The sequence below is a fragment of the Odocoileus virginianus genome, chromosome 29 (genome assembly GCF_023699985.2).
Source record: "Odocoileus virginianus isolate 20LAN1187 ecotype Illinois chromosome 29, Ovbor_1.2, whole genome shotgun sequence".
Taxonomy (NCBI): domain Eukaryota; kingdom Metazoa; phylum Chordata; class Mammalia; order Artiodactyla; family Cervidae; genus Odocoileus; species Odocoileus virginianus.
The window spans coordinates 18,849,013-18,872,479 of NC_069702.1; the positions used below are offsets into that span (position 1 = coordinate 18,849,013).

Here is a 23,467-nt window from a genome sequence, read left to right on the forward strand (position 1 = left end):
AAGAAGGCTGAGCACCAAAGAGTTGATGCTTTTGAACTGTGGTGTTGAAAACTCTTGAGAGTCCCTTGAACAGCAAGGAGATCAAACCAGTCAATCCTAAAAAAATCAATCCTGAATATTCATTGGAAGGACTGATGCTGAAACTGAAGCTCCAATACTTTGGCCACCTGATGCAAAGAGCTGACTCACTGGAAGAGACCCTGATGCTGAGAAAGATTGAGGGCAGGAAAAGAAGGGGAGGGGGCAGAGGATGAGATGATTGGATGGCATCACTGACTCAATGGACATGAGTTTGAGCAAACTCCAGGGAGATAGTGAAGAACAGGGAAGCGTGGTGTGCTGCAGTCCATGGGGTCACAAAGGGTCAGACTGAGTAACTTAGAAAACAACACAAGGGAAAGCCCCAGTCTTCCATGTGGGTGCTCCTGCTTCATATGCCAGCCACAAGCAGGGGTCTCCAGGACCCTCATAGCTACAGATTCAGGGCTTCCCACAATTCCCTCAGGTTTAATAATTTGCTAGAACCACTCACAGAACTAGAGAAAGGGCTATACTTACTCTTACAGCTTTGTTGTAAAGGGTACAAATCAGAACCAACCCAGTGGAACAGACACTCAGTGGGAGGTCTGGGAGGATTCCTCATGCAGAGCTTCCTCACCTCTCCCCATGTAGTCGGGGGCCTCACTTTGCCTGCCTATCTGTGGGTTCACCAGCCAGGGAGTTCTCTGAACCTCAGCATCCGGAGCTTTTTACTGGAGTTTCATTGCAAAGGCCTGGTTGATTGAATCATTGGCCATGTTACCGAACTCTATCTCTAGTCCCCTTCTCCTCCCAAAGTGCAGCACTCTAATCACATGCTTGATCGTTCTGGTGACCAGCCCCTATCCTGAAGCTATCTAGTGGTCCCTACTGAGTCAGCTAATTAATGCAGTCAAGTCACTTCTATTGTTTAGGAAATTCCAACAGATTTTGAAGCTCTCTGCCAGGAACCACTGGGGACAGGTATATCTTTATTATATCGCAATACTTCTCAGATCTCATCTTGCACCACTCTTTCACCCCACCCATCAAACATGCCGGTCTTCTTTTAACTCCTGGGCTGTGCCAACTCCTTTCCTCTCCCTGAGACAATTCCTTTTTCCCTGTTTCATTCCTGCCCTATCTCCCCCAGCCTAAGAATACATGTCCAGTGCAATGGACGTGAACTTGGGCAAACTTCGGGAGATGGTGAGGGACAGGGAGGCCTGGCAGGGTGCAGTCCATGGGGTTGCAAAGACTCGGACACCACTGGGCGACTGAACAGCAAGATTATCTGATTAGAAAGCCTTTGCCTATCTCAATGTCGTCCTTTTATCTCCCCATACTTATCTGCTTCATGGGACTAATTCCAATCTGAAATGATTTGATCTATGTTTATGCCTCCATAAAATGTAACTCCTTGATGACATAGCCTTGATTGTCTTGTTCCTTCTTTATCTTCTAGCACATACCAACATTCAGTAAATATTTGTCAAACTAAAGAAAGTGGGAAAGTGGGAAAGATAATAATCAGGCCAGTTGAAGCTATTTGATTGCTAAGAAGAAGAAATGTTTAGGCTTGATGAGAAAAGTGATATGGTGAAGTTGTCAAATCAGAAGCAAGAGAGCGACAGATATTTGGGGAGAATGAGTATGTGAAGTGTGATCACACTTTATCAAATGTGTTGTGGAAGGGAAAGGACTAGAGGCAGGAGGCCCTTCCAGGAGTCCAGGAAAACTGATGGAAGTCTGAACAAGGGTGGTGGACTAGGAATGGAGTGAAAGGGGGAAACTGAGGTTTTTAAGAGAGATGCCGTTGACGTTTTTTCTTTTTAGGTTTAACTTTTTATTTTGAAATAATTTCAAACTGACAAAAAAGTTGCAAAAACGTTATGAAGGACTCCTGTGTACCCTTCACCCCGATTCACTCATTGTTAATATATTGCTCCATTTGCCTTATTATTCTCTTTCTTTCTTTGTATGTGTGTAGAGTATGCATTCTTCTGTGTTATTTTTTTCATGAATCCTTTGCAAGGAAGCTATCAACTTCATGCCTCTTCATCCCTAAATATTTCACTAAGCATTTCCTAATGAGAAAGACCTTTCACAGTAACACAATGCTTGTACCAACACCAGGGAATTTAATGTTAATACAGTACTGTATCCAGGGTTCTAGCCCAGGAACCAGTTCAAGATCCTACATGACAGTGAGTTGACCTGTCCCTTTAGTCCCTTTCATTTGGAATAGTTCCTTGGTCTTTGAAGTTAGACATTTTTTGAAGTATGCAGACCAGTTATTTTGCAAAATACTCCTTATTTTTGGTTTGCTCAAGTTTTCTCATAACTTAACTCAGATTGGGCACTTGGGGCAGGAATGCTACATTAATGATCTTGTGTTATAGCATCAGACAAGAGGCCCATGATATCACTTTGTCATAATATTGGTGATATGAACATAAATCGCTTAGCTAAGGTAGTGCCCACCCTGTTTCAGATTACTATGTTTCCATTTGTAATTAATGGGTAATTTATGCTGAGATCTTATGAGCCAATGTATTATGTTTTTTATTTTAATCAACCTTTTGATTTTAGTAATTTTAACAGACCTTTGTGAGTCTTGACTGAATCAGTTATTGCCAAGGCACCTACAAAATGGTGATTTTTCCATCTCCATTATTTCTTCTACATTTGTTGTTTGACATTTTACTTCTTATTTATTTATTGTGGATTCATGGGTTCTTATTTTATTAATCCATTCCTGTTAGTATTCATCTTAATGCACCCAAATTATTCATCAGAGTACCCCAGTTTGTTCAGTGGGAGCACTGCAGGTGGACTCCTGTGTCCTTTTGACAGGTCCCCGTCATATTTTGGAGCAATCCCTTACTTTCTGGCGTAACAAAATATGCCAGGTTCCTTTTGTGCTTTTCCTGCCTTTGTCCTGGCACCAGCCATTCCACTGAAGAGTTCTGATTCATTTTTAGTGGGGAATGGTATTTAAAAACCAAGATCTGGGAGTGAGGTGTGTCTATGGTGACTGGACTGTCATTGTCTTCCAAGTCCTTTCTTCCCTGAAATTTTGTCTCATTGATTGAGAGAGATCCAGGTTAGGAGACTAAACAATGGTCACCTCACAGACCAAAATCATCCAAAACCCAAACTGGAAAGATTCACAGAAGGCAAACTAGTCTACCAAGGTGCTGGTGCGAAGTCTGACTCTTTGCGACCGCATGGATTCTAGCCCGCCAGGTTTCTCTGTCCATGGGATTCTCAAGAATACCAGAGTGGGTTGCCATGCCCTCCTCCAGGGGATCTTCCCAACCCAGGGATCGAACCCACATCTCTTATGTCTCCTTGTTGGCAGGCGAGTTCTTTACCATTGAGCTACCAGAGAAGTCTACCAAGAGGACTACCCAAGCCATCTTAAAAATGTTTCTTAAAAATATGTCTTACACAAACATATTCTTTGTGTAAGAATTTAAATACTGGAGGAATAAAAGAAAACATGAGTCACCCCTGCTGTCGTTAAGTTTTGTCAGCAAACACTTTTTAAATGCTAAAACTGGTTTTTCAACGTTTAACCGGCTCCCAAAACTTCCCCAGGCTTAGCACCACATGAGGGCCAGACAGCAGGTGGGGACTTGTTCTGTCGTAGCTGCAATTTGCCAGGTGGTGAAGGCTGGTGCCAGGCCTTCTTGGGGACTTTCTGGGCCCTTCTTACAGATTGTCAGTGTTATCTGGAGGGAAATCAATTCTGACCCAGTATCAACTGTGGGGAAAGCACCGAACGTTCTTCACTGTTTGAATAGCGCAGTGTTGTCATCTGAACTGGGGAAGATGAGGTTCAGACTTGGAGACTGAGATAAAGTCTGTTTCGAATGAGACTTCGGGTCCCTAAAGACTGGAGGCCCCAGCGTCTTTCCCTCTTTGACCCGCTTGATGAAACGACTTTTCTCAGACAGGATGCCATTACTCACAAAGAACTCACACGCATACACACGCTTTACTCTACAACTTGCCTGTTCAAAGCTGACTTGTTGGTCCTAGTTTCTTTTTCACTGCTGACTGGAAACGAAGGCGTATTATGAATACAAGTGGAATTACCTGGGGGGTGTGTTTTGAGACCACCTGGTAGACTTTCCCTTTTGGAATTTTAAGCAGCCACACAATTGAATTAGGGGACAGAACAGCCACATGGGTGTCTGATCAGAAGCAAGCATCTGTTTGCAGTTACTCTAGGGGAAAGGCAGCCAGTGATGCCTGTCTCGACAGGGAACTCTGCTCAATGTTACGTGGCATCCTGGATGGTGGGGGTGGTGGAGTTTGGGGGAGAATGAATGCGTGTATGTGTATGGCTAAGTCCCTTTGCTGTCCGTCTGAAACTATCACACTGTTAATCGACTGTACTCCCATACAAAATGAAAAGTTAAAAAAATGATTCTGGTCTTAGATCTGTTGACTGGGACAAGCTAAATGCTCTTCGCACTTGGCCTTCATCTTACTACCCAGAGCAAATGAGGTGGGCCTTAAAAGACAGGTTCCCCTACTGCCATTTAGAGGATTAGACTCAAGAATTTATTTTCAGTATAAAAGGAGGTTGGAAGAAAAGTAGTTCTGATAGAACAGGTTCTTTCTATTCTGCTTCAGTGAAGCTTTTGAGATTGATTACCTTTACTCGAGTCCCAGAGAACACGCAAAGGCTGAGCTTATGGAGAAATATCACCACAGGATCAATTTCAGTTTCTACAGTCTCAACAGGGACCTGGTTAGGGATATTATCTATGATGGAGAGTGAAGTAATAAAGGTACGGGACCCAGGGTGGGTTTCAGCAAGGGCACTGTCAGTATATTTGAGTTGGGATTGGTTTATTAGTGCTCATAAGAACAGAGATCGAAGTAGGGTGATATAAAGATGTTTCACTGATTGCCTTACTAGATGAATATTACTGCTTCATCATTTTTTCCTAAATGGGGCTGGTGGCAGAAGGTGATTCCGGCATGCAGAAACTTAAAAATAATTTGTTACCCTCATATTACAGAAGAAAAACTTGATTATTTATGAAAATGTAGAAAATACAACAAACAAAGAAAAAAATTAAAAGTCATCCACTGCCTCCGCTTCCTAGGGAGAACAGCTATAAACAGGATGACACATACGTAAACATTTTTCTATGCTTAAATACATATTTTTATTAAGAATCCATTCATTCCTATGTTCATGCTTATTTGTGTCTGACTCTTTGCGATGCTATGGACTGTAGCCCACCAGGCTCCTCTGTCCATGGGATTCTCTAGGCAAGAACACTGGAGTGGGTCACCATTTCCTCCTCCAGGGTATCTTCCTGACTGGAGGGCCAAACCTGTGTCTCCTGCGTCTCCTGCATTGGTAGGTGGATTCTTTACCTGTGAGCCACCAGGGAAGCCCAGTGCATTCATTAATCTATCTCTTATTTTGTCTTTGACTTAACTGCTTTCTACCTCACCTGTCCATGTCAATACTACAGTATACATTTTTTGTCAGTTTTTTTAAACGATTTTTTTGGTGTGGACCATTTTTTAAAGTCTTTATTGAATTTGTTACACTATTGCTACTATTTTATGTTCTGGTTTTTATTTTTGGCCCCGATGCATGGGGGTTCTTAGTTCACCTGCCAGGGATCGAACCCACACACCCTGCATTAGAAGTCTTAACCACTGGACCACCAGGGAAGTCCCTTTTTGCTCGTTTTGAAATACAAAACCAACAGATGCTCTTGTTAAAAATTTCTGAGTATAGAATAAAATGTATTTCTCCTATCTTCCAGTCTTCCTTCCTTGACGTAACCCTAAGACTGTGTACTTCATGTTTCTCTCCAGAAGATTTCTATGGACACACACACACACACACGCACACAAATAGTATTCAGTTAATGAATGTATCACAAGGTAGTAAGTAAAACCCTGTTATGTGGAAAATCAGGGTTTTTCCAAGTTCGGTGAACATCTTTGTGATTAAGCATTTGCATACAGTCACGATTGTTTCCCTAAGATAAACTCCAGAAAACAAATTGCACTATTTTAGCACGTCAGTGCATTCACCCTTCACATGATTTATGCCAGTTTCTCACTGTCATCCATAAGCAACTTTGACTTTTTAAAAATCTTTAAAAGTATAACACATATAGAAAAGTGTCCAAGTCATGGGTTAAGCCTGCCCTGTCCATATGGTAACCACCAGCCACACGTGGCAGCTGAAGTGTGTTACACTAGAAATGTGGATGGTCCAAACTGAGGTGTGCTGGAAGTGTAAAATACCCAGTTTCAAAAGAACTGGTCCAGAAAAAAGTCCTGTGAAATACTTCATTAATGATTTTATGCTAATAAGATATTGAATGACATGTAGTCATGATGTAGTCTGTTTAGTAAAAATATATGAGTAAAACTTACTTCACTTGTCTAATTTCACTTTTTTAGTGTAGTTACTAGGGAAATTCAAGTCACATGTGTGGCTTGCACTGTATTTGTCGTGGACAGCACAAAGTAGGACACCGTATGGATCCTTAGATAATAAACCTGCCACAGAGGGATGCACTTCTGATAAGCCCTCTTCCTCTTCTGCTCCTCCCGCCCCACACCCACCTGTGCCTCAGTTATAGCCAGCACTCTTAGACTAATGTAGCCCCCTTCACCACCAAAAATCCTCTCTCAGGTTCAGTTATGTCCGACTCTTTGCAACCCCATGGACTGCAGCATGCCAGGCTTCCTTGTCCATCACCAACTCCCAGAGCTTGCTCAAACTCATGTCCATAGAGTTGGTGATGCCATCCAACTATCCCATCCTCTGGTCATCCCCTTCTCCTCCTGCCTTCACTGTAAACATGTGGTGAGTGCCCACTTGTGAAGATAATGGGGTATTGGGACCGTAATCTACCAAAACCAACTGGGAAGTACAAGCTCTAAGCTGCATCATTTGTTAATTGATTGGTGAGAAAGGGTATGTATTTAGACTTCAGGAATTGCTGCCGGATTCAACATCATGCTCCTGCTAAAATGTCCACACAGAGCATGGGCAGACGGAGTATGCAGACTTGATGGACAGTTCATCGATGGAAGGCCGCCATCTTCTATCAGTCCTCAGATTTCACTTCCTCACTTACTGATTGTACTGGACACACCCTTGCTGCACACACCTGTTCATCAAACACGGATGCTGTTCCCACGTTGGCTTCCACACCCAACCACTTCAGGGTGGAAGCAAAATGCAGAAAAGTAGGAAGAAAAAGCCCTAGGGATTAGCGTGTGACTCCTGCTTCCCTTCTGCCCTATTGTTGGCTTATGTCTTGTTCTTTGAGTCACTTTTTCATTGGACTCAATTTTAGAGTAAAAAAATAAATAAAAGATTTTTCAAAGTACATCATAAAGAATTTGGGCTCGATTGTATGCTCAATTATTTGGAATGCGGCCAAAATCCTTGCTTCATTCCATTGCTTCACTCAGAGTAGCTTCTGTAGGGAAGGTCTCCAGGTGAGAGGAATTAAAGAAAGATCTCTGTTCCAACTTGTCCTCATTATCACTCTTGTTGTTATATCTTGCTTAGTTTTATAAGAATAATGTTTCTAGCCCTTTGGAACCCTCCACTTAGTTTTTATAAAATTGCGTTGTAATAAATTCAAGAGTCAACATAACCTTTTAACAAGAAACATGAGACTTATCTTTCAAAGATTCCCTCTCCCCTGAACTTGAAGGATAAGGGAAATATCTTGTTGAATGAGTGTGAACTAAGAACCGAAAGAGCTCCATCTTTGTTCCGTGATTGTTTTGACTTACTAGATGAACTTGGATACATATCTTCTAAGCCTTAATTTTGTGAACTGGGGACAGAGTGTTGCCCCTCCTTCCTATATACAGATGGGTTTGCAATAAAAGCAATAAGTTGGATGAAAAAGTAATAAATTATTCCCCAGGCTGCAGTCATCTTGACATTTGCAATTCCTTCCTGACTCCAGATTCTGTGATTATAAATAATGAATGCTTTCACTCTTTCCAACCACTGTGTTTCAACACACTGGTAAAATTTAAAGGCCTCTTTCTTATCACAGTAAGCCAAGCTATAATTTTCACCTTACACAGACTTCTAAGCACCTTTTTTCCCTCTTTGTATTCAAAGCTGAGCATATAGTTCTTAAGGTCTTTCTACTTTCCCTGTTTGTCCCATTACCCAAGTGTTAAGCAAATTTTTAGTTATAAGATAAACAAGATCAAATCACCTTCCAACAGCACTGGGTGAGCCAGACACACACACACAAACATACACAAAACTCCATAAATCCTTTTCTGATTAAAAGAACTGTTAAAACTTTGAGAATAAAGCAATTCTCTCTCTTATCATCATTAGGAAGAAGCCAATATCTGTGAAATGACAGATTCCTAATGAAAGCATGACTCAGTACTGAATAATACAGTGTAAAACATTATTACCTCTTTTTAAAGGGTTTATACACTATATACATTTGTTTTTATTTTCAGATTACAGTTGACCCCTGAATAACTCGGCGGTTAATCCACCTATAATTTTTCGTTGAATTTTCCTATCCGTGGTTCCTTTACATCCTCAGAGTCAACCAACCTCAAACCATGAAGTTCTATAGCATTTCCTATTAAAAGATATCTGTGTAGAAGTGGACCTGTGCAGTTCAAACCCATGTTGTTCAAGGGTCAGCTGCGATTTTCCTATCAAAGATGCTACTTCCCGACTTAATTTGCCATTCTCAACGTTTTGAAAGCATTATTAAATAAGAGCAAAACAGAGTATAAACTGAAAAAAATCTATAGATCTCTCTGGCCCATGGCTATAGCTAAGGTTTCATTAACAGTTTGAGCTGAAATACTTCCTGGGATAGCTCACCTAAGACCTCCAGACCCTGACACTGTCTCCCGTCTTGAGGTCAACAGCTGATCGCCCATGTGTGCCCAAGCCCCGCCCCATCTGTGGGTTTGGCAGAACCTGCTGGACTCTGACGTGTCTGCTTCTTTGGGCACCAGAGTCTCTCCTGGGATTCCAGTGAGTTCCGCCTGCCTCTCCACCTGGGATGCTGCCAAGCAGACCAGATTCCTCAAAGAGCCAAGTCCCCTCCCTTCCTGTCTGTAACACACTGTTAGAGCAGTCCTCAGACAACATTATTTGTGCTTTGGCATTTTGCAGAGATTTGGTGAAGTAGCTCTTTGGGTTTTTATTTACTGACTTTCTATTCTCTGGTGTGTTGGACAGGAAGCCCATTGAAGAGAAGGAGGAAGAACAGAGAGAGTCAGGCCAACAACTAACCCCCTTCTATACTCAGGGTTGCCCCTCTCCTTGAGGATGAATGTCTCTTTTCTAGACATGAATGATCCCCAGTGTGCTTCAGTAGTCCCCACCAGAACTTTCTTCTGACTTCCTTACTGCTTCACTCAACAAGCCGGAACCTCCTACAGTGGGCACACCCTAATTCCCTGGTGGCTCAGTCTGTAAAGAATCCACCTGCAGTGCAGGAGACCTGGGTTCAATCCCTGGGTCGGGAAGATCCCCTGGAGGAGGGCATGGCAACCCACTCCAGTATTCTTGCCTGGAGAATCCCATGGACAGAGGAGCCTGGCGGGCTGCAGACCCTAAGGTCTCACAGTTAAACGAGACTGAAGTGACTTAGCACACACACAAGGACAAGCTAAGATGCCTACTAAGTGAGAATCCCCTGCACCGAGGAGTCTGTGCTGCAGTCCGTAGGGTTACATAGAGTTGAACATGACTGAAATGACTTAGCACACACACAAGGACAAGCTAAGATGCCTACTAAGTGAGGATGTATTTTTGTTTGGATGAAAACCATCCCAAACCAACCCCCGGGGACTGAACTTGAGGTTGAGAGACTGTGAGTTGAGGATGGGAGCAAGTCCGCCAGTAGTGATGATGGAAGTGGGGATGGGAGTAGGCAGGAGGGTGGGGGAAATTGGGGAACTTTCAGGAAACGCCAGGGTGCTTGATCCCTTCACTCAGGTCTGCCTTCTCCCTGCAGAACGACATCTTCGAGTGGTCGAGGGACCACCGAGTCCATCACAAGTACTCGGAGACAGACGCTGACCCGCACAATGCCCGCCGGGGCTTCTTCTTCTCCCACATCGGCTGGCTGTTTGTCCGCAAGCATCGGGACGTCATTGAGAAGGGGAGGAAGCTTGATGTCACCGACTTGCTGGCTGACCCTGTGGTCCGGTTCCAGAGAAAGTAAGTGAGCATTCGCCATCGATATCCCTGAGGGACAGGACCCAGAGACAGAGCCCAGTGGGGTGTAATAATATCCCCAGGCAGTTCCCCTGCAGATTGGATCTTCTTGTTAGGGTCTCTCTCTGTGGATTCATTCCCTTTTGATCATGATGTTTTTCCCCTGCTCACACATTTGTTTTGAATTTGACCTTGATTTTGAAATGGAGTTCCTGTAAGCTCACTTGTCATTTCTTTCCGACCCATCTGCGTGGCTGGCTTCATGGAATGTCTCTGTTGTTTTCCTCACTCGCTCGTCCGAGCTTCCCTGGGCTGGCGAGCAGGGCAGAGAGGATTTGCTTTACTTTAGTGACATGCTGGACTCCAGTGGGACTGGCCTCCCTCTCCGTCCCCTGCTCTGCTCTCCCGGAATCCTCTCCTAGTGAAGTCTCCCCTCCCCCACTCCTGGAACTGTTAACACCAGAAGGTTTCTGTGCAAAGAAAACATGACCGGGTAACAAAGAGCCTCAAAATGCTTGTGTGCATGCACGGTGTCAGCTGAGCGGTTTCAGCCCGTCAGCGTTTACAGGGTGAATCTCCTTTCAACAACCCCCCAGTGACAGCCTGCCTGTCACTGTGCTGCAAGTGGGGAGCATCCAAGGTTCACATTTCCACTAGGAAGCCGGCTTGGGCTGCATCCATGTTGCTCTAGATCTGCAGAGTTGGCCGAAATGTGTTAGTCTTAGTTACTCAGTCATGTCCGACTCTTTGTGACCCTGTGGACTGTAGCCCACCAGGCTCTTCTGTCCATGGGATACTCCAGGCAAGAATACTGGAGTGGGTTGCTATTGCCCTCTCCAGGGGATCTACCCAGCCCAGAGATCCAACCCAGGTCTCCGGCATTGCAGGCAGATTCTTTACCATTTGAGCCACCAGGGAAACTCATGTTGGTTTAGATCAGCAGAGTTGGCCACAATGAGAGCACTTATAAATAGGTTCCTTGCCCCAAAAACAATGGATTTATGTGCAAAGAGAGATGACTTGAGGATGCCACTCTAGTGAGGGTCTTGAGATGGTAAGTTGGACAAATGGTCCCTGGAGACCATTCCACTGACAGGCAGGAATCATTTGAAGCATTCTCTCAAACAGAATCTCCTGATAATGGAAATGGAGTCTGTACCTTTGATGCAAAGCTTCTTGCATGAGAGGAAGTATGGCTTAGAAATGTGCCCCTTTGATCCTTAGCCTCTCCTCTCACGTCGAAGATGGTGGTGAGAAAAGGGAGGGTGGAAGAGACAGGTTGCACAGGCCTGCACTTGAGCACCTCCACATCCTTGCAAAAGAGTTGACTGGTCTCAGGGCTCATTTGTGGCTGTAAGATGGGGGTAACAGTAGTACCTGTCTCTTACAGTTTTTGTGAGGACATAATGAAAACAAAAAGGATGGGAAATGCCTGGCACACAATGACAGATTCGTGATGACTCATGCCCTAGGCAGGAGCTACTCCAGTCCACACCCTGCTTCCACGGCCTTCGTTCCCCAACCAGGGATCAAACCCGTGTCCCCTGCATTGGAAGGCTAATTCTTAGTCACAGGACCGCCAGGGAAGTCTGCTAACCTCTGCTTCTGTTGGCTTCACCTCCGGGTCTTCTTTGTCTCCTCCAGACAGTTCTTTCAGGCAGACGCAACCAGTATCAATAGCCAAAAGTTTTATGGAAGAAAATAATAAGATGCTTTCAATTAAATGACTTCTTGATTCTGATTTTTTAACATGAGAGTAAAATAGGAAAACCTGTAGAATTCAGAGTAGAAAGAAAATCACCCACAGTTCTAACACATAAACACAACCACAGTTTAGATTCTATAACATCTTCTACATTTATGCTTACATTTGACATATTTTTACATGGTGAAAGTCATACTGCTTATGTAATTTTGTGTCTTGCCTTTTAACTTCAGATTATGTTGTAGGCACCATTATCAAAGGCTGCATGGGTTCACTGTTTGAGTGTCAGAGTTTATTTAACCATCACTCCACGACAGGAAATGGATGTCGTTTCTAATTTTGTGATATAAATGATGTTGCTATACAATTAGTAATGCTTTGGGACAATCAGACCTGAGATTAATTTGAAGAGCTCAGATGAGAAGGCAGAGGATCTTCTATTTTATTCATGAGAAGTGAGCCGAGTAGAATAGTGTGGTTTCTCTGACCATAAAAATGGAAAAATTTTTTTCAAGTTTTCTCTTTTAAACAATGTGGTAATCTGATTCATTAGGTGTATACTCATGGTACATATGTCCAAAGACTATCTCTAAAGGCAGACAGGAGAACAAAGACTATTTCAGCATATTCCCTGAATAGATGTCTGAGAACATCTTTCATCACCAGTTCAGTGACCGAAGGACTGTAGTATCAGAAACCATTCATTCACAGTATCATTTCATATATCATTGAGCTCCTGCTGGAAGTCAGAGCTGAGGATACAGTCTGAAAGATTGGTCTCAGTTTCCCCAGAATTTGCAGACTAACAGGGAACCCACAAATTAACTTACAGGTAATTATACTCTAGAGGGAGGAGAATGATATATAATAGAGTAGAGTAAGGCACCATGGGAACACAGAGGGGTCTCCTAGCCCACCCTGCAGGATAGAAAGAAGTAACTCCCAAGCCAAGACCTGAAGGATGAGAAGTTAGATAAGGATGGGGGCAAGAATATTTATTATGTCTGTCACTTCATAGAAGTCTATAGAGCCCTTGAGTTTTAGAGCTTTTTACAAATCAGTTAACCCCTGCTTTCCATTTTTCCTATGAGAAAACGAATAAACAAAGTGTAAATAGAAAGTTGGGAATAGAAGTACTGTCAGTCTGTTTGCGCTACCATAACAAAAATACTGACGACCAGGTGGCTTACACAACAGACATTTATTTCTCACGGTTTTGGAGGCTGGGAAGCCCAGGATCAAGGCACCAGAAGATTTGGTGTCCGGTGAGAGCCTGCTTCCTGGTTCCTAGATAGTTGTTGTCTTATGTCCTCACAGGGCAGAAGGGGCAAGAGGGCTCTCTGGGATCTCTCTCATAAGAGCCCTAATTCTGTTCATGAGGGCTTCACTTTTATGACTTATTCACCTCCCGAAGCCCGTCATTGCCTTGAGGATTCAATTTCAACATATGAAGTTCGTTGTTCAGTCGTGTCCAACTCTTTGTGACCCCGTGGGTTGCAGCCCGCCAGGCTCCTCTGTCCGTGGGATTCTCCAGGCAAGATTACTGGAGTGGGTTGCCATGCCCTCCTCCAGGGCATCTTCCTGACCCAGAGATTGAACCTGCATCTCCCGCAGCACCTGCATTGCAAGCAGGCTCTTTACCACTGAGCCGCCAGGGAAGCCCTAAGACCCGATGCAGCCCCATAAATAAATAAATAATAATAATAAAAGAATCACTGAACTACAGCAAGAGAGCTACATTCATGAAGCCAGCTTTACCAGCCCTGTCATTCAGGCCCCGTAGAGGACGTAGGTTCCTTAGGGAATGAGTCCTTGCTCATGGGGGTGGGAGCTGGAGCAGTGGGTCCCATCACGGGTGGCACGGCCGTATCGGGTCCCAGACCTTGCTGTTCTGTGCCAAGTGGGAGGGGCATCTTGAAAAACAGAAGAAGATGCTCACTCGTAGCCCAGTCTTGTGCCATGTCAGCAGCACTCCTTAGAGAGTCCCTCTCCTGGACAGAATTCCTATCCCCTCTGGGGTCCTCTGAGGGCCACAGTCCTTGATCCAGTTTTAGTGGCCGGGATTTGCCACTGATTCCACTACCTCCTGGAGAGCAATATTGGTGCAAAGAGACCTAGCTAAACACTTGGAGAGTTTTCTCAAACAGGCAAATGTGTAACTGACAGACCCAGGATTTAGAGACTCCTTCACTCAGGTTTCCCAGGTGGCACAATAGTAAAGAATCCACCTGTCGAGCAGGAGACTCGTATTCAATCCCTGGGTTAGAAAGATCCCCTGGAGGAGGAAATGGCAACCCACTCCTTATTCTTGCCTGGAGAATCCCATGGACAGAGGAGCCTGGTGGGCTACAGCCCATGGGGTCCCAAAGACTGAGATATGACTTAGAGACTGAGCACACACACACCTTCAATCAGAACACGAGCACTGATAATTTTCGTTTTATTTTATTTATTTTTTTGGCCACTGTGTACAGCATGTGGGATCTTAGTTCCCCAACCAGGGATTGAACCAATACCTCCTGCAGTGGAAGGGTGGACCACCAGGGAAATCCCCTAGCACTAATATTACAGTTGATGGAGCCACTGTGCTTGATCATCCTAATGACAACCCATCAAAAGAAAAGCTTGCCTGAGAGCCAAGCGTGCTCAGCTTTCCATTATACAGTCTAATAAAAGAGAGGAAATAGAGGCCTTAAGGGTAATAGGGCTTCCCTTGTGACTCAGCTGGTAAAGAATCTGCCTGCAATGTGGGAGACCTGGGTTCCATCCCTGGGTTGGGAAGATCCCCTGGAGAAGGGAAAGGCTACCCACTCCAGTATTCTTACCTGGAGAATTCCATGTGCTCTATAGTCCATGGGATCACAAAGAGTCGGACACGACTGAGCAACTTTCACTTAAGGGTAATAGGAAAGTGGCACAGTTGTTTGAGTTCCAAACTTTTCCTCTAAGAGGTCATTCTACCAAGGTGATTACGAGCAGGTAGCTGGACAACTTCAGGTTTCGGTCTGTTGTCAAGTTGTGAGTGCTGAAAGGGCAGGCATTAGGAGATGAGAGGGTGAGAAGCCCGTGGTATCACATTTAGATCATGGTGGTTCGGGTCCCTGCCTAGCTCCTGTGCCTTCAAGAGCTGTGTTTGTCCTCGCAGGGCAAGAAGATCACAGAGCACAAGGGCTTGCACCTGGAACCTCCTTCCACTTCTAGGCCTTGCCTCGGGGTCCTAGGATCCTGGAATTCCCTGCCCAAGCATCTCTGAGCTCACTTTCAGAGTCTGCACCAGCCTCTTCTCAGCTCTGTCCTCCTGAAGGGAAGTGCGTGCGCCCTGGACCCAGAGTGGCCGAGGGGCCGTGTTGGCCTGGGGAGGAGCTTAGACGCCTGGGCCTGGATTTCCACACAAAGACAGGCGTGGGAAGAGAAGGGGTTCAGCCACAGCTAAGGGCCCCCACCTCTTCTCTTGGCCTGGACCCTGAAAATGTTGGGGGTGAGCCTAGAAAGGGCTACTCATCAGGTTGACAGTGGGTCTGTCAGGTGGGAATTGTGTTTGTCTTAAGATAGAAGTTCGTTTCTCTCACATATGAGAGAATTGTACAGGTCCAGGTTATGGCAGCCGTACAAGGCCAGGAGAGGACTGGATTCTTGCATCCTTCTGCTCCGTCCTTAGCTGTGACTTTCCATGTTTCGTTCTGTGGTCCTGGGTTACCACTGGAGTTCCACCCAAAGGAAGGTGGGGTGGGGATGGGATTGTGCTATGTTTACCCCTTAGTCATGTCTGACTCTCTGTGGCCCCATGCACTGTAGCCCATCAGGCTTCTCCATCCATGGGATTATCCAGGCAAGAATAGTAGAGTGGGTTACCATTTCCTCCTCCAGATCTTTCCAGCCCAGGGATCGAACCAGCGTCTCTTGAAGTCTCCTGCATTGGCAGGCGGGTTCTTTATCATTGAGCCACCTGGGAAACCCTTAGAAGAGATGAAAATGTGTAAATCGTGCCATTTCAGGAAGAAAGGCATTTGAATCTTTTTGAGGTCGATTTCACTTCAATTTGTCTCCTAATTTGTTATTGTTTGTCTTTTTTTTTTTTCTTTTTAAAGGACAAGCACCAAATCTCTCAGTGATACCATCCTTCTTATGACTTTGTTTTAGTCCTTTCTGTGTAAACCCTAAGTGTATTTCTCTGTTGCATGACTAAGACAGAGCAGTCAGACAACAAGTCTACAATTGACTTATCTTCACTTCTCATCCTTTAAGCTTCATCTTCCACTTGGGGGATTCCCCAGGTGGGTGGGGTGAGTCACCTGGGAATTTCAATCAGCTTGGCTCCATCTCTGTTGACCAAATCCATTGCTCTTTGGTTCCGGCTCCATGCTGGGTCCTGGTGAGTCTCTCTCCACCCTGAGTTCTTTTGCCTTGCAGCCCTACACTAACTGTTGCTAGAGTGATACAACAATTCTTGTCTAGAATTTAGTGACTTTGAATGGCTGAGCACATTGGTTGGCTAATTGTATTTTGTGGAAAATTCTATAGAAATTACCCCCAAAGGAGAGATTCTAGATAATGAGACATTCAAACATCCAAACATGGATGAGATGTTGGGGACAGAGTCTTTCAAGCATAAGCACCCTTTGCAGCTCCCTTGCTCATCAGTCACTTGTGGTTTGAGCATTGCCTGTCTCTCTTGGGTCCTTGATAGTCTTGCAAGAGCAGAATCAAACCGTCCCCAGGGTGAGCATCACTCAGGCATGCTGTATGCAGAGCCCAGCTCTTGGGCATCGTCTCTGCCCACTCACACCTCAATAATGAAGGTCTTTGGACGTTCCCCTGTGGTTCAGTGGCTAAGACTTTGAACTCCCAATGCAGGGGGTCCAGGTTTGATCCCTGGTCAGAGAACTAGATCCTGCATGCTGCAGCTAAGAGTCCAAACACAACCAGAAGATACCACATGCCTCGAGGAAGATTGAAGATCCTGAGTGCCACAGCTAAGACCTGGCACAGCCAAATAAAGAAATGTTAAAAAATAATGGAAGCCATGAGGCACATGGGCTTCTCTCATGGCTCAGATGCTAAAGAATCTGCCTGCAATTCGGGAGAACCTGGGTTCAACCCCTGGGTTTGGAAAATTCCCCTGGAGAAGGGAATGGCAACCGACTCCAGTATTCTTGCCTGGAGAATCCCATGGACAGAGGAGCCTGTTGGGCTGCAGTTCATACAGTGGAAAAGTTGGACACGACTGAAGCGACTAATACACATGTGAGACACATGGCGTTTTCAGGGCATCCGGCCTCCTTTTCTTTTCTACATGTGTCACTTTTCATTCAACCACAGTGTTTTGAGCTTTCGCTGCATACCAGGCTCTGCTGTAGATGCTGGCAATGGAACAGGAACAAGAGAACCAGATTCTGGACAGAACTTGCTCTTTCTGTCTAGAGCCTGATTTGGGTTTGGGAAAGTGAGAAAGGAAGCCTCGCCAGGCATCCGCCCATGGCCTGACTGGGAGTCTCTCTCCATGGATGCCTTGGCTGCTCCTGGTTCCACCTCTCCTGTTCTCAGGCCTGTCCCCTGAGGCTGTTTCCAGTTCATGCCGTCTTGTTGATGGGCCTCTCACCATCTTGGCTGTCTTTGTCTCTTTCCCTGCCAGGGGGCTTTGTTCCTTGGTGCCCTTCTCTGCGCAGGGACATTTTCCCCTCCTCTGTCACATAGTGTTCTCACGTCTTTGTTGTTCCCCATGTCTTCCTCTCCCCCAGCCTCTTGAGGGAACAAAAGCCATTCAGCCTATTGCTCAGATGTTTTATTTTGATGGCGTGAGGGTTTTGTCCTCTTGTATTCTCTCCTGGCTCCATCATCTTGCTCAGGTTTATTCTTTTCACATGTTCGTTGTCTATGTAAACGTTCCTTTTCCTTGAATCTTTTCTTCCACTTGAGTGCTCAGTCGTGTCCGACTCTTTGTGACCCCACAGACTGTAGCCCGCCAGGCTCCTCAGTCCATGGAATTTTCCAGGCAAGAATACTGGAGTGGGTGGCCATTTCCTCCTCCAGGGAATCTTCCCAACTCAGGGATCAAACCCACATCTTTTGGGTTTCCTGCACTGGCAGGGAATTCTTTACCACTAGCGCCACCTGGGAAGCCCTGTGAGAGACAGCCTATCTCTGGATAACAGCTTGGGCCCTGGAAGCTTCTCTCCCGCTCTGTCCTCACTTTAAAGCTGTCACATCTTATCCTGGCTCTGTAAAACTTCTAAGAATGAAATAATTTATTTCTTTGAATAGTTTTCTCTACATCCAGCTGTCGTTGACAGGAGTTAAAATCCTGAATTTCTGAGGTACAAGGAGTTGATAAAAATTAGTGGAAGAGGTATGAGCTGTGTTCAGTCAGGTCCCTTTTGTTAAAAGTCAATAGGAAGAGGTGAAACATCCCAAGCTAAATTTCTGGCCTTTCCTTTTAAAAAATTTTTATTGGGGTATTGTTGCTTTCCAATGTTGCTTTTGACCTTTCTAAGGAGACGCTGCAGTAGTCAAACATCTGGATGGTACTCTGGGATACAGGACAGATGATTCAATATTGAGGTGGCCGCACCAACAAAGTTTCCCTGTTTTAGTGGCTAAGAATTTAGACAGGGGAGAAACCATGTGGCACATAATTCAAGAATTCATTTTGACTTTTTAAAAATTTCCAAGTGAAAATGTCATTTGTTTGCCTCTGTAAGAGGTACTTTTCCTACTAGGACTTTGGGAGAATGTGCCTCTGTGTGTGTCTGTGTGTTTGAACACACACATCAACTGCACTAGTTTCACTTTTCTTTCCCCACACTGACTATCCATGTCTGTGTGTGAAATTCCCCTGCAAGATGAAGAGACAGTGTCTCGAATGTCATCTGAATATTCCAGTCACAAGCATGTTAGACATATTAATCAGTAGGTGTCAATGGATTTTTGAACTGCTGTTTGTAAAGTATTATCTTAGCTTCATTGCTGATGGCAATAAGGCATCTTCTTGCATCTTCGAGTCAGTTCAGTAGGCAGGAATCAGTTCAGTTCAGTTCAGTCACTCAGTCGTGTCTGACTCTTTGCAACGCCATGAGTCGCAGCACGCCAGGCCTCCCTATCCATCACCAGCTCCCGGAGTTTACTCAAACTCATGCCCATTGAGTCAGTGATGCCATCCAGCAATAATTGCTGCTGTTTATCCTGATGGCTCAGATGGTGAAGATCTGCCTGCAATGCAGGAGACCCGGGTTCAATCCTTGGGTCTGGAAGATTCCCTGGAGAAGGGAATGGCTACCCACTCCAGTATTCTAGCCTGGAGAATTCCATGGACAGAGGGCTACAGTCCATGGGGTCAAAAGGAGTTGGACATGACTGAACAACCAACACTTTCACTTTCACGAACTGCCTACTGTGTACTTACATTATATCTTTGTTATTGTTGTTCAGTCTATTTCTGATCCTTTCAATAATTCTGTCATGTAAATGATGTACTTGAATTCTAAAGATTCAGGCTCCCCATGGCCTTGATTAACCACATCAAAAAAGAGAACAGTAAAATTTCTTAAAAATAAAAAAACGTAAAGAACAGCCCATATATCTGCACAAAATTATTCTTTCAAAATCACTGTGGATGGTGACTGCAGCCATGAAATTAAAAGATGCTTGCTCCTTGGAAGAAAAACTATGACAAACCTAGACAGTGTATTAAAATGCAGAGACATCACTTTTCTGATAAAGGTCCATCTAGTCAAATTTATGGTTTTTCCAGTAATTATGTACCAATGTGAGAGTTGGACCATAAGGAAAGTTGAGCGCCAAAGAATTGATGCTTTTGAACTGTGGTGCTGGAGAAGGCTCTTGAGAGTCCCTTGGACTGCAAGGAGATCAAGCCAGTCAATCCTAAAGGAGATCAGTCCTGAATATTCATTGGAAGGACTGATGCTGAAGCTAAAGCTCCAATACTTTGGTCCCCTGATGTGAAGAGTTAACTCATTGGAAAAGACCCTGAAGCTGGGCAGGAATGAAGGTAGGAGGAATGGGATGACAAAAGTAAAGATGGTTGGATGGCATCACCAACTTAATGGACATGAGTTTGAGCAAACTCCAGGAGGTGGTGAGGGACAGGGAAGCCTGGTATGCTGCAGTCCATAGGGTCACAAATAGTCATACTTGACTTAGCGACTGAACAACAAGTAAAATATTGATGTGCTCAATTGTGTCCGACTCTGCAACCTCATGGACCCACCAGGCTCCTCTGTCCATGGAATTTTCCAGGCAAGGATACTGGAGTGGGTTGCCATTTCCTCCTCCAGGGGATCACTCCAACCCAGCGATTGAACCCATGTCTCTTGTATCTCCTGCATTGGCAGGCAGATTCTTTTACCACTGCACCACTTGGGAAGCTACCAAGGCTAAGAAGAAGTCTTTCTTAGTTTCCATGTAAATTTTGAATAATTACAGAGATGTCAAAGCAAAATTAGAATGACATTTGAAAGATTGACAAAATGAAAGACATTTTGGTGCAAGTAGATAACATTCTCACTAATATTTAGACATTATCGATTCCTGGCTCTCTTTCTAGACCATGTAAAGATTAGTCTTTTAATATTTTCTTGGAATAAACAGTCCTATAAATCATGTATATGGCTCCAGTCCCAAAGTTTCACCTTGCAGAAAGAACATCCACAACCTTTCTAAGAGGCTTCTAGTTAATCCTTATTTATTATCTAGAAACTTAACTTTATTACTATTGGCTTATGCAACAAAGAGGCCCTTTTTTTCTTTTCTTTGTCTCTTCTTTCCCATATAGTAGGAGAAAAAAAAAAGTGGGAAAAGTTTTTTATAACAGAAAATTTATTTCCTAGTTATTATTTCTTCTAACAGTTAACTTAGAAAATTTCTCTAACCTCTGAGCTCTTGAAATCTGCATTATCTACATTATCTTTAAAATATATTTTTAGCACAAAATGTAATATAAATTCGATGCAAAAAATTCAGAAAGTGCAAATAAGCTTTGTAAAGAATAAAATAATATGTAGCCCTTCCACTTAGAAAAAATTAGTTGAAAATTTGATGTATAACCTTCTAAAGATTTTTAAAGTGTATTATGCTGTTCTTTCTACAAAATATATCCATACTCGATATACTATTTAAAAGTGATTAAAATAAGAAAAATATATTTAATATTTCCCTTAATTATATCCTTTCCAGCCTGTTTTACTATGTGTATCCTAATTTCCATTTGATATCATCCTTCTGCCCAAAGAACTTTCTTTACTATTTCTTGTAGCACAGTTTTATTGGCAATAAATTCTCAACTTTTGTTTGTCTGGAGGTCTTTATTTTACTTCCATCTTTGAAAGGTATTTTTACTGGACATAAAACTCTGGATTAACACAATGTTAAAGCAGACTTTCAGAACAATAAGATGTCAATCTTGCCTTGTATAGCATCTGAGAAGTCTGCTGGAATTCTTAGCATTATTCCTGATCTAGTTCCCTGACCAGGATTGAATCCGGGCCCCTTGCACCAAGTCTTAGCCATTGGACCACCGGAGATCCATAAGCAAGCTCCAGTGTTAGTCACCCAGACATGTGTGACTCTTTGCGATCCCATGGATTTTAGCCCTCCAGGCTCCTCTGTCCACTGAATTCTCCAGGCAAGAATTCTGGAGTAGATTGCCATTTCCCTTTCCAGGGGATCTTTCCGACCCAGGAATCAAATCTGTGTCTCCTGTATTGCAGGCAAATTCTTTACCTTCTGACCCAGGTCCACATGTAATTTTTTTGCTGCCTTTAAGATTTTTTTGTCGTCTTCAAGATTTTTTTGTCTTTGGTTTTAAGCACTTTGACTCTGATGTGTCTAGGTTTGGTTTTTTGGTTTTTTTTTTTTTTTTTTGAGTAAGGGCAGAGCAGGAGAGTACTATCCTGCTTGAGAGTCTTTGAGCTTCCTGGAACTGTGGCTGGTTGTCTTTCATTAATTTTTTTTAATATATTTTTTATTGACATATATTTGAATCACAATACCGTTTATTATAGGATACTGAGTATAGTTTCCTGTGCTGTACAGTGGGACCTTGTCGTTTATCCATTCTACATATACCAGTTTGCATCTGCTAATCCCAAAGTCCCACACCTACCCTCTTTCATCCCCCCAAGCCCTTGGCAACCACTAGTCTATTCTCTCTGTCCCCTGATTCTGTTTCTGTTTCATAGGTTTATTTGTGTCATATTTTAGATTCAACATGTAAGTGATACTGTCTGGTATTGGTCTTTCTCTTTCTGACTTACTTCATTAGTGTGATAATCTCTAGTTGCATCCATATTGCTGCAAATGGCATTACTTTTGTTCTTTCTTATGGCTGAATGTGAAATGTATATATGTACCACATCTTCTTAATCCAGTTACCTGCTGATGGACATTTGTTTCCATGTCTTGGCTATAGTGAATAATGCTGCTATGACCATAGGGGTGCATGTATCTTTTTGAATTATTGTCCGGGTATGTGCCTAGCAATGGGATTCCTGAATCATATGATAATTCTACTTTTAGTCTTTTCTGAGGAACCTCCCTACTGTTTTCCACAGTGGCTGCACCAATTTACATTTCCACCAACTGTGTAGGAGGGTTCCCTTTTTTCCACGCCCTCTCCAGTGTTTGTTGTGTGTAGACTTTTTAATGATGGCCGTTCTGACCAGCATGAGGTGGTATCTCATTGTCGTTTTGATTTGCATTTCTCTAATAATTCAAAATGCTGAGCATCTTTTCATGTGCCTCTTGGCCATCTGTATTTCTTCTTTTGGGGAAACGTCTCTTTATGTCTTCTGCCCATTTTTCAATTGGGTTGTTTGTTGTTGTTGTTGTTGGGTTGTATGAGCTGTTCGTTTATTTTTTCATTAATTTTTGAAAATTTTTGGTTATCATATCTTGATTATTTTTGACCTTGTTTTCTATCTTCGTCTTTTTCTGGGACTCTAATTACACAGATGTCATACTGTTTCATGTTCCACAACTCTTGGAAGTCCTGTCCTGTTTAATTCACTCCTTTTTATCTTTATATTTCAGTTTGAATAATTTCCACTGACATATCTTCAAGTTCATGAATTCTTTCCTCAGCTATGCCCTAACAATAAGCCCATCAAAGAAATTCATCTCTGATACTGTTTTTTATGTACAACATTTGCATTTGACACTTTTGTACTTTCTGTCTCTTTGCTGAAATTTCCCATCTGTTCATGCATATTGCCTTATCTTTTCCACTAGATCCCTTTAACATGTTAATTATAGTTATCCTAAAGTCCCTATCTGATAGATGCAACATCTGGGTCATCCTTGAGTCTGGTTCTATTTATTACTTATCTCTTGATAATTTTTTTTCTTGTGCTTTTGTGTAATTCATAATTTTTAATGATATGCTAGACATCATGCCTGGAAGAACAGAGAGACTAAGGTAAATGCCATTTATTATCGAGAATGGGCATACCTATTCTTTCAAGCCATCAGTGTTGGAGGTACGTGGCAGAGGGTGGAGGCTG

General features: G+C 43.5%; 1 protein-coding gene across 1 annotated transcript in view; it reads left to right on the plus strand.

Annotated features, from left to right (window-relative positions):
* The window catches only part of SCD5 (stearoyl-CoA desaturase 5), a 169,614-nt gene that overhangs the window by 115,068 nt on the left and 31,079 nt on the right, over positions 1 to 23,467 (plus strand). Inside the window, exon 3 of the mRNA XM_020892828.2 lies at positions 10,047 to 10,252. Coding sequence (XP_020748487.1) covers positions 10,047 to 10,252 — 206 coding nt within the window. The remainder of the gene's footprint in view (positions 1 to 10,046; positions 10,253 to 23,467) is intronic.